General features: G+C 48.4%; 1 protein-coding gene across 4 annotated transcripts in view; it reads right to left on the reverse strand.

The window, feature by feature from the left end:
* The window catches only part of RNF216 (ring finger protein 216), an 81,664-nt gene that overhangs the window by 64,977 nt on the left and 4,502 nt on the right, over positions 1-12,185 (reverse strand). For 3 of the 4 annotated variants that reach the window (XM_065684588.1, XM_065684589.1, XM_065684587.1), the window contains one exon: positions 1,330-1,455. In XM_065684588.1, the coding sequence (XP_065540660.1) occupies positions 1,330-1,396 (67 nt within the window). In that variant the 5' untranslated portion in view covers positions 1,397-1,455. Of the gene's footprint in view, positions 1-1,329; positions 1,456-8,413; positions 8,435-12,185 lie in introns of those variants that run through there. The other variant, XM_065684590.1, reaches the window with a different exon arrangement.

Genomic DNA, 12,185 nt, shown 5'->3' on the forward strand with positions numbered 1-12,185 from the left:
CACCACAACAGCACAGGCGTGAAACACTCACTGACACTTACGCAGAGCTTCTTCTATTCCGAACTTCAGGACAAGTCAAGCTGCTGCAAAATGTATCCTGAACACGCTATGCACAGACTGCTTCCCAGTTTTTGCACAGAATTCCTGAACTTTCAGTTATTCAGGGAAGATACATTTTCTTTTATTAATGTGCAGTGCATTCTAGAGGAGAGAGAAGCTCTTCTATGTAATTCTGCTTCTGAAAGGGTGTGATTTTGCAGGAGTACCTTGTGCAAGGCTGAGATAGTGCTCCTGGCTGCAGATGTTGAAGGTACCCTGCTATTAAATGACAACCCTGTCCCTGAAGGCTTGTCAAGAATGGAATACAGACACTACTGAACAGAGCTGCTGGAATTGTAGAATTGGTTTGGGTTGGAAAGGACCTTAAAGCTCATCCAGCTCCAACCCCTGCCACAGGCAGGGACACCTTCCACTAGAGCAGGTTGTTCCAAGCCCCTGTGTCCAACCTGGCCTTGAACACTGCCAGGGATGGGGCAGCCACAGCTCCTCTGGGCACCCTGTGCCAGTGCCTCAGCACCCTCACAGGGAAGAGCTTCTTCCTTAGATCCAACCTAAATCTCCCCTGTTTAAGCTTGAACCCATTACCCCTTATCCTGTCTCTATAGTCTCCGATGAAGAGTTCCTCTCTGGCATCTTTGTAGGCCCCCTTCAGATACTGGAAGGCTGCTATGATGTCTCCATGCAGCCTTCTCTTCTCCAGGCTGAATGCAGGAGAGACACTCAAGGCAGAAACAGAGGGTTTCTGTACTGCCGAGACAGCATACAACCACGCTTTCCCTATGATTTGACACATCATTTTGGCTTATGCTTTAGCATAAGTATTCATGAGCATCCATTTATCACCTTTCAGGCATACACAGAAAGCATCATTTTGCATTCCGCTCTTGGAGGAACGGGTGCCAACGCACACAGCCCGACGTGGATAGGAACGCAGAGCCAGCCTCTCTCCTCTGAGGTCCTCAGAAGGCTGGAACACCAGAAGCCCCTCATCTCTACACGGTGTTCCCAAGAAGTTCACAATCTGCCTTGAGGCAGTACAACACGAGAAAGGCAAGAGCCAAATATTTTGCATGTCTGCATGAAAGGGAAGACTTTTCAGTGGGTGGCTGTGAAGGAAGTGTAACAGAGCAGCGAATGACACGGCAAAACAGACCACCAGCAGCTTCCCCTTAACAGCGCTCTTCCCAGTTTAGCGTCGAGGAACCCTGCTGCTTGCAAGCAGAGTTTTCACAAAGAGCGCCTCAGGAATACACACAAACCAGTACTCACCTTTCCCTCTGCGACTCTGGAAGCTGTTCAAGTTAATGGCATCTTCATTTCCATCTCCCTCTGCCATTTTAAGGAGCTGTACTCAGAAGCGTCAGTGTTCAGGCACAGTCAGGCTCACGCGAGGAGCTACAAGACAAAGTAAAGCCAGAAGAGCATAAGGCAAACTCAGCAATATCCAAATCCGGCTTTCCCAAGACTAAAGTGCCAAAACTTTGGGGGTTCCCCTGGCTCCCCACGCACAGCCTCTCCATAAAGGTATTTTCCTGTGCCACCTCTAAAAGCAGACACGCTTCTGTTATTTCCTGTCCTCACAGTTTAAGACAGTCAACTGAGGAGCGCAACCAGGCCCAAGAAGCCTCTCTGGAGAAGACACAAAGATGCTTGTAGCTATGCAGTCACATAAAGGGGTGGATGGGGAGATGCAATTCTGTCCAGCCAGCACTCCAGCCCTCCCCAGATGCGCATCTCCTGTTTCCAAGAAGTTAAAACCCTGATGCATCAACTCATGTAGTGGTACTTCTGCCACTATCTAACAAAGAGGAGCAAAAGGCACTTGGCTGAGCTTCCACAGGGCAACACCACCTAAGCCGGCATCTCAGAGGTACCAGTTGATATCATTACAACCATCCCCATAAAGTCCTACCATGCACACGTGTTGCAGAAACACCAGCACTGAGGTGAAGTCATTATTATGGGTCAGCTCTGACAGCTCTGCTGCTGAGGAGCAGGACCATGAAGTGCTGACCACTGATGACATGGAGACACACCAGCATCACTCCCTCAACTCCCTTGAGTGCTGCCAGGCTGAGGCACAACTTCAGAGGGACCAGAGATGCTTTGAGCTCACTACCATGGTGCCCATGTTGTTGGCACATCAGAAGGGAGCTGCAGCCCTGGCAGGGCAGTGTAGAAGTGTGCGATTTGTTCACAGTGCAGGCACAAAACCCATCTGCAGAGCACACCTCCTTGCCGCAAATAGCACCTCTGCTCTGGAGCCAGGCTGAGAGATGGGCTTGTTCAGCCTGGAGAAGAGAAGGCTCCTTATGGGGAGACCTTATAACAGTCTTCCAAAGGAATGCTGAAGGGGCCTATTAAGAAATCTGGAGGGGGGCTTTTTACAAGGGCCTGTACTGACACGATGAGAGGGAATGGCTTTAAGCTGACAGAGGGGAGATTTAAGCTGATAGATGGAGGCAGCTTTGTCTCCATTTCAGGGCAGGACACTTGCTTAGCACACACATAAAAGGTGCCAGCAGCACGGTGCAGTGCTAAACCAGCCTTCTCCAGGGGGAACTTACATCGTAAAGGTTTTCAAGGCTACAAACAGCCCCATTCACCTGGTGAATGGTCCAAATTTGAGCAGGACACTGGGATAAAGAAACTGAAAAGGCCTCCTTAACCAGCATTACTACAAATACTTAACTACTCCTACATATTTGAGCCCTGTAACCTCAGTAGCACACCCTATTTCCGGTAAGCACAAGAGAATCATGGGCATATTGACGCTTCAAACATGCTCCAAAAGCAAGCTTTTGGGAGTGTTTCCATTGGGTTCTTCAGCTTCTGCTTTATAAACAAGGAGAAATCAATCTTTGTTTGCTAGAAGGGCATGGAAGCACCATTCTCATCAGTGCAGACAAGAGCTGGAACTGCAGTTCAGCAGCTGGGTCACTGTCAGCATACTTGGTATTAAAAGCCCTGTGGACTCATTCTTAAAAGGAGTTTGGCTACCACCTAGTCCTGCACAGCATCCTTCCACCCTTAGCCCTCTCAGTACTTCAGAAAACAAGATCAATGTGCTTCTTGCCACCCAAAAGATGGGGAAATTAAAGCACAGAAAGGACCAGCATGGCCAAGGCCACTGAGCAGCCTGGCAGCAGGGCCAGGAGAGGCACTCAGGCCTCTTGTACCCACGCCAACCCTTCTGCTTCCCAGCAGGCTGGTCCTACAAAAGCACCCCTTGCAATAACCAACAGCCCCTGCGTTGCTATCACCCACCTCTCTCAGCCTCCTTCAGGCAGGCTCCTGCTCAACCAAGGAACCTCTTGGCAGGCAAAAAGAGAAGGATCATTCCAAAACCGGCTGTGAAGGAACAAGGATGTTCATGGAAGCCACAAATCATCTCTTGCAGCATCAAGTGGTACAGACAGCGGCTAGACAGATGTCTGCTTGGATTTGCTCTGTGCAAAGCTAAGTGGCTTGGATACTCCTCCCCTGCAGTGGCATGCAGGGTGTTAGCAGCAGGGGATGAGTGTACGTGTGAGTTGACACCACAAGTGCTCAGCACAGTCACCAAGAAGTCTTCTTCCAAGTAGTGCTTTCTCCAACTAAAAGCCAGAGCTGTTCACATCCAAGAACAAGGGATAAGCCACAAAACTGAGGGTAAAGCCATATTCTCCATAGGCAGTGCTGGTTCCTGTAGACAGGAACTCGAATGCTTCAATTTGTGCATCAAGAAAAGGCACAGGAAATGAGATTTGGGGTAACAGACTGTCTGTGCCCCTGCACAAGATGCACACACGCACTATCAGAAGACCCATGGTGGTTTAAAAGCAGGAATAAATAGCATTAACTGTAATACACAGTCAAGGCAACAACAACAACAAAAAAGCCAAGCCTGGAAAGAACTGGCAATATACCACTTCTCTATTTCAAAACAGAGTGCAGAAGAACCCAAGCAGCTCAATAAAGCACTGCTTTGAGGGGAAAAGGCAAGCTTCCAAAGAGAGCTAGCAATTCATTTTGTCAATAACTCAGCACAGAGCTCTAGTTTAAACAGCTATCTGTGAGCATGGGCCAGTTCCATGCAGTGGCATGAATAAGAAGTTTGTTCATGTTTCCAGCACTAGGCTGCCAAGAATGTGAAGTAACAAGATCAAAGCCAGGTCTTTGCCTACATAAACAACAGAGCAAGAAAGCAAGACAGATGGGAAGAAGCTATTCCACACTACCTCAGTGATTTCAGTGCCTATTTATAGGTGAAGAATAAAGCTATGTATAAGTAACCAAGCTCTAACATGCCCATCAGCTTTTTGTGCAATACAGCCAAGGACAGGATACTAGAATTGCTTTAAAAGACCTGGCTGCAGGCAGACACTTTGTTGGTGGTGGTTTTCCCTTTTCCCTAAAGGCTCCCACCTGCATTACAGCACAAACTGGATTTGGGACTTGAATCCCTACACAGTACCCAGGTGACACAAAGCTCTTGTCACGGTTTCAAAGGCACCCACTGACAGCGCAGTGAAGACCCCCAAAGCTCCCCTCTGTGTTCCGCATTACTCCATGTATTCATGATGCTGCACATCCAAGTTGTTTCACTGCCCAGGCTGTAAAAGCCTCCCCATTAAGGTTTTTCCTACAGCAACTTGAGAGCAGAAGAATCCATTAACGGAACAGCTAACGGGAAGATCAGAGGCCATCAGGGACTTGTGCGTAACTGTTCTCTGCACTACATCTCAGACCTACAACTGAAGTCACACATGCTTCCCAAACGAGCTTCTGACACACGCCAATATGTAAGTCACAAAATCACTGGTCCCAACCACTACTAAAAGCTGATGGATGTGCTGCAAGAGGCAGAGCAGGTCTCAGGTGCACACAGAATGGTTTGGGTTGGAAAGGACCTTGAAATCATCTCATTCCAACCCCCTGCCATGGACAGGGATGCCTCACAAGGATTTCCAAACCCCATTCAAAATCCCTGCAAAGCCCACATTGCGTATTTTTAGCCTAACCTAAAAATAGCAAGCATCAGTACTGTGAATATATTTAAACTCCTGGTATATGCAGGCGTTTCTGGACTGCAGTAATTGGAGCAGAACTCAAATGTGCTCCCTCCACCTCACATTTGTGCTGCAATGAGCATCTTCTGATGGAGCTGGAATCGGAAGTGACAGTTGAGGGGAGACCCCCCTCCTAGACACACCGCAGTGTATTTTTCCCCCCTACTTATAGTATTTGAAATCTTGAACTCCCACATCCCCAAAATGGGATTAGATTCAAAGCGCTCTTTTCTAGCTCTAGCTCAAGGCAACAGGAGTAGACAGAAAGCACTGCAGGGGTGGTAGGAACTGAAATCCCTACCGAACGGGGGGAGAAAAAGGAAAGAGCGACTTAAAAGAGATGTCAGCAACATCAAATCGTTGTGTGTTTTAGCCTCTCCCCATACAGCAACACCACTGTTGCTCACCTACGTTGACAGAAGAGCACCAACTCCTACTTTCTGCCTGCAGGCAGCAAACGTGGCTGCTGGTAGCCTGTGAGCAAGGTGAATCCCTGGCTTGTTTCAAGCTGCTAAAACAAAGAGAAGGTGCTTAAATAATGCATGGCTTGTGACAAGCAGCAAAGCGAAAAGCTCAAAATTCAGCCCTTAAAACAAGAAAAGCTCCACAGAAGGGGAATAAACCAGCCTCACTTACTGTCAGCATCGCACTGAAACCTTTTCAAAGGGTTCTCAATGCACTGGGGGCTGCTCCTTCTAACAGTCACTTAGAAAAAGCAGGGAGAGTTTAACATCATGTCAAGCAACAGCATCCCGACTGGAAATCAGAAATCCCCTGATCATAAGCCTGACAAGAGCCACTGGGCTCAAACAAGTTCTATTTGCTATGCACAAGGCAGTGATCACCACTGCATCACACCTTGCAAAGGAATAAAGGCAGAGGTTAAGATGCGGACCTGCAGCAGGGCTTCTGCTGAGCAGGTTGGCAGAGAGGCCAGCCCCCTGCTCAGGCAAAAGTGGGAAATGCCACCAGAACAAAAGCACTGCCCTCATCCCAAAGCTTGCCCCTGGCCTCATCCCAAAGCCTTGCTCCTGACACTCCTGAAGGTAGGAGTGTATGGGCAGCAGCTCGCAGGCAAGGCCTCCTGGCTTCCCCCTGTTTGCTTACCAGGAAAACAGCGCAACCAGCTACAGCTATTGCCCAAAAGCTCCTCTTCGGAGCACAGAACAGGCACAGACTACAACTGCATGCATGTAGCTCTGCCAGCAATCTGTGGACACGTAGCTTGTGCTGAAGGGGCACAATGTTCATTTATTGAACAGGGCTTGGAGCAAGCTGCTCCAGTGGAAGGTGTCCCTGCCTATGGCAGGGGGCTGGAACTGGATGAGCTTTAGGGTCCCTTCCAAACCCAAACCATTCAAGAGAATCAATACCAGAATTTACCTGTATGTTTTAAAACACCCCCTGTTTCACAATGAATTAGCAGTTGGCTTGTTTTACCAAATGACTTCAGATACCCTCTAAGGAGACAGCATTCCTGAGATCTGAGAAAAATCAAGGAACAGGAGCTGAAGGGAACCATCTTTTCCTCCATGAAGAGCCAGGGAGCACAGTTCTATTGCAGAAAGGCAGAGAATTGATTTTGCCACACCGAAACATTAAGCATTTTGTGGCAAGTAAATCCAAGCTGGACGTCACCTCCTCATGCATACGAGATGGGCAACACACAAACTGCTCAGAAGATACCGCAGAGCAGCCCCTGTTTCTGCAGCCACACCAGCATCATACCTGGCTCCAGGCTAGAACATTACTACGATGGAGAAGAGGGACAGGGAGTCTTCAAGGTTCTCTGGTAGCAATCACAACTCATTCCCTATTCCTCACCCTCTCCTACTCAAGAAGCAGCATCTGTACTCTGTGTAGTAGCCCCATTCAGCTCTCTGCTGCGCATTTTCCCAGTCAATCCTCAGTCAACAGCGTTCCAAGAATGCATCAGAGAGTATTTTGGAAAGAAAAGCTACGGATTAACAGGGTATGAGCTACATCTGTGTGTTACTGCTTCAGCCTCATGAACATTGTTTAGTCAGGAGCCATCAAAAGAGCAGATTTTTAGGGATTACTTGGGTTTCCAACAATACCTTTCCCGTTTTGCAAGTCAACTTTGGACTTCCAGGAAGCATCTCAATAGTGTGTACACCACAGGACTTCTCACCCACTTCACCTGCAGTTCACCACCCCATTAAGGTCACGGTATCTTTTAATCATGATCCTTTTAAATATCCGATCTCCATTTCTAGTGCGTCTATTGAGTACAAGAGAAAAGAAACCTCTCCTGTTTTATCCTATTTACCTTCAACGACACCAGTTTTACCCAGCAAAACCCATCCCTGCTCTGTGAGCTCTTCTCGACTGTATCGAAACAGATTTGGTGTCCAAAAATGAGCAACTACTAATTCAACTCAACTCAAAGTTCCTGATGCCTTCAAGCTATTCCCTGATGACTGGCATCAAGGTCAAGTGCCGGACGTTCCTGTGCCTTCCCACAACCCCTCTCAGTCCTGCTGAATAACAGGGCTCTGTAGCCTCACATCTCTGACCAGCACCAGGCTGCTCATTCTGATGGATGCAAAAAGTTCTGCACAAGAGCTGGGGAGCTCTGGATCAGGCATTTGCCTCCCCTATCAGATTGAGTCCTAAATGAAGCGTTATACTCACAAGGTCTGGTTAGAAAGTCAGTTAACACCATTGCCTTGAGCAGCTCATTTTAAGAGCAAAGGGAAAATGTAAGGCTTTGAGGGAGGGAGAGGTGTCTTCCTGTGAAGGGGACTTCTCTGCCTGCCTCAGGCTATTGTGGCATGTGCAAAAGCATCCTGTATAATCCCCAGAATCCCAAACCTCCCTCCCCACCACAAACACAGGTGCCAGCTTTCATGTTCAAGCCACAATTCAGACACAAGCAGCTCAGCCCTTCAGTGCAGCAGCACAAGCAGACAAAACCAACCCCTCTGGGCTCGGGCTACCTCCCAAAGCATCATTTTACGGAGCTGTTTTGTTCCGCTTTTGCGGTGTAAGGGTGGGGACAAACAGAAGAGCATGTGAAACCATGGGATTTGCAGCTTTGCTGCTTCCACAATGAGTTCTGCTTCCGGTTCCCTTGCCCTGAACTCATGTGGATCCCAAGAGAAGGAGGCAGAGGCTCCTTTCTGTGAGCAGCACCTTTATTAAACCCATAATGTGTAGGTTTAACACTGCCACAACTACCAGCTCTACATAACATGACCTGCAACTGCCTCCTCTTCCCATCAACCCAGCGGCCACACAGAAAAGAACAAGGGAAATGCCCTGCCTGCCCCAGGACATACAGGAGAGCGCTTCTCTGTTGTTTGTACTTCACAGAGCTCTCCCACAGAAAGGACACAGCATTTCCTCTCCAAATCCGTAGTGTTTTCTTCCTTTTCTGAAGGGATCTTGAATGTCACCTTTAAAAGATACAACACTGCAAACCAAGCACAAGCTCTTCTGTAGTGAAGAAGCTGGATGCACATCTTCAGGAGCCTTCAGGTTACCAACTCCAGTTTTACACTGGAAACAGAGAAATAAAGGAGTTTAAGGTTGCTGGTTGCAGTAACCTTGGGACAGGCCACAGCACTGACCTTCATACAGAGAGCAACCAGCAACCCGCTCCGCTCACAGCCCTGTTTGCTGGGGGCACTGGGAGCAAGAGGAGACAGGATACACGCAGCATGCAAACTGATGCTAAAAGCAGCCGTAAGGGACTAGCTAGGCCAAAGCCAAGAGGGCTAGAAAGCACAAAGAGTCAGTTTTAGTTGCAGTAACAGCCAGAGGACTTTAAAGTCATAGAATCATAGAATGGTTTGGGGTGGAAAGGGCCTCAAGATCATTCAGTTCCAACCCCCCTGCCATGGGCAGGGACACCTCACACTAAACCATGGCACCCAAGGCTCTGTCCAACCTGGCCTTGAACACTGCCAGGGATGGAGCATTCACAGCTTCCCTGGGCAACCCATTCCAGTGCCTCACCACCCTCACAGTAAAGAACTTCTTCCTTATATCCAATCTAAACTTCCCCTGTTCAAGTTTGAACCCATTACCCCTTGTCCTGTCACTACAGTGCCTAACGAAGAGTCCCTCCCCAGCACCCTTATAAGCCCCCTTCACAAAGTCACAAAGGATTGATAGGCTGCAATGGCATCCTAGATGTTGAAGCCATAGAAACCATCTAAGCTGCACCTGGGAAGTTATGTTCCAGAAAATAAAGCATAATCATAGGTTTGTGTTGGAAAGGACCTTAAAGCTCATCCAGCTCCAAGCAGGAACACCTTCCACTGGAGCTGCTTGCTCCAAGCCCCTGTGTCCAACCTGGCCTTGAACACTGCCAGGGATGGGGCAGCCACAGCTTCTCTAGGCACCCTGTGCCAGCGCCTCAGCACCCCCACAGGGAAGAGCTTCTGCCTAATATCTAATCTAAATCTCCCCACTTTCAGCTTAAAGCCATTGCCACTTCTCCTGTCAATACATGCCCTTGTAAAACGGCACTGTAAACCAGAAAGACCTCAAACCTGAACCCCAAACTTTCTTACTGCATTGTGCTTTTACACACTGCAGAAACCCCATCAGCTTGGAACAGCAGCAAGACTCCCTTAAGAGCAAATGTGTGGAAAGGAAGGGGGTATTTCTTACTCTGTTTTGTTTTAGACGTGCCTTAACTTATCACAAGAAACTCTGCTTCCAAGGCTGCAGCCTGCAAAAGGCACCTCACCTCCTTTCACAAAGCTGCTGACAAGATAAATGCCCACACTTGACCTTGAGGGGGCACAGAAGGGAAAGACACCCGGCCTGCAGCAGTGCACCTCCTCCAAAGGGAAGGTTTCTGCGCTGATCTGCCCAGTACTTTTAGAACTATCGACTTCAAAGCTTGCCACCAACCATTCTAGTGTCAAACATCCCAGAATGAGGAGCTTCCGAACAGGATGAAGCTTCCCAGGTCACGTATTCTGGTTATTCCAGCCGTGCCTTATTTATGAGCCATGTTAAGCACCTGTACTGCTATAGTTCCAAAGGTCAGTGGCCAGAAGCTGTGGCTTCATGTTAAGAAGGGTTTCACTGCAATACCTGCTTAAGATGATCATGTCTCAACACTACAGACTGTCAGCTCCTCTTGTGCTGAGCTCCATCAGTGTTTGAAACACCTTTGAAAAGAAATGGCCTGGAAAACCATTCCTGAGCATTCAGATCAGATCCTCACGCGTCCACCAGGGCAGAAACAGGAGAACCAAGATGCTAAAATAAACTGCAACAAGGGGGAAGACCGTAAATTGCAGCCTAAGAGTTGACACTATGAAACCACAGCTGCTACCTAATTAGCACTCAAACTCTGCACTCCTAAATCCAAGATCCAGCCCTGCCTTTCAAAGGTGCTTTTGCACATTCAATTGAAGGGCTTAAATGTGTACAAGGGCCTGAGTGAGCCAACAGGCCAAGTTCTGCAGTGAAACAGGTCTTAAACTGCCTTATTTACCAAGTCGAACACCAACAGAAAGCTTTCAAGGCACACACAGTACCCAGGCAGCAAGTCCACACTGCACCAATTCCTGATGGAAAGAGACAAAAAAGCTGCCTATTGCACCCTAGAACTGCTGCAGGAGGATGGCCACCAACCCACAGTAACTGTGTCCTTACCGCTCAAATGACCACTTGTGATAAGATTTTCCAGCCATCAGCTGGGTTGAGTTTCATTTGCAGCCTTGTGGCCAACCAATTCCAGCCCAGCAAGCAAGAACCAAGGGCAGCTATCCAGGCTCCTGACAGTTGTCCAGCCTGACCTCATCCACATCACGTGGCAGTGGCCACTGCAGGGTTGAGGCAGAATACGTTAGAATAGCAGAAAAGCAAAGGGGCTGTATTTATTGGAGGGAGGTGTACCACTGCCTCAGGATTAAACCCACTGAAATCAGATCATGGCCAGATTTAGAGATGCTCTATGTGAGGCTTTATTCTCTTCCGAGATGACTACAGCTCACAAATGAATGTATTATCAGCTGGCCAGCTAAAAAACAAGGAAAGCAGCACTGCACATTAATTCTCCAGGTCCACAGCCACACAGATTTAGGTACACAACAATTCTAGCCCATGGCAAACCACCATTTCACATATGCAAGACTACAAAAGCCACTACAGGCCACTCCTAAGAGGTTACACAGGCTACAGCCAAACCATTTGCTAAGGACATGCCTGTTTCCAGGATGCAAATTTGCGTGTTACCCCTTAGTCATCACAGTCAAGTGTCCAACACTGTTTAAACCTTCACAGAAAAGCACATAAATTCTTTTCCTGGGTGTCGCAACAGTACATCAAACATTATTTCACCATCTGGGATGGAGAGACAGTAAAAGCAGCCACAAACTGCTAAACAAACACATAAACACTAAGCTGAGGAGCACTCCTCAGACACTGTGTTCGAGGTGCATTCCAGCCAGTGCAAGCTGGTCTCTGCTAGTCGTGGCTGATCCAAGGGCACCTCCCAGTTTATACACAGTGAAGCCTTCTGCACTACAATAGGATTCTGGTTTAACAATATAGAGAGGACATGAACTATTTATGCTGGCCAAGTTACTCCTGATGGCTCTTGCTGGTCTTGTTCATCTACAGCTGGAAATGCGAGCGGCAGGGGAGGGATGAGACGCCCTACACCGCTGCTTTCCTGGGAGGGAGAGCTGCTCTTCCTGCCTCTCCCCACGCTGCTGCTGCTGTCACCTCCCTCAAACTGAATTACAGAACACTACAGCAAGAGCAGGGAGAGAAGGAAAGTCACCATCACCGCCTGTGCCACCCTACCCCACTGCAACACATTCAGCCAACAGCGTTTTGTACTCGCCACGGGTTAAGTGCTCCTTCTGGCCTCCAGGTACCTTCAAGAAGGCACAGCAGGGAGAGGTTCCTCTCCCTTCCTCCATCAAGTGTACAAATGCAGCACGTCTCTGGGATGGTATTTGGGGAGTAGAAGTGTAAATGTGCTCTCCAAGCTCTGCTTCTGCAAAGGCTGCAGAATGCCAACCGCTGTGGTTCCTATCTCCAATCCAGAAAGAGCAATAAGCGCCCACAGCTTGATAAGAG

The sequence above is a fragment of the Lathamus discolor genome, chromosome 6 (assembly GCF_037157495.1).
Source record: "Lathamus discolor isolate bLatDis1 chromosome 6, bLatDis1.hap1, whole genome shotgun sequence".
In the NCBI taxonomy this organism is placed as follows: Eukaryota; Metazoa; Chordata; class Aves; order Psittaciformes; family Psittacidae; genus Lathamus; species Lathamus discolor.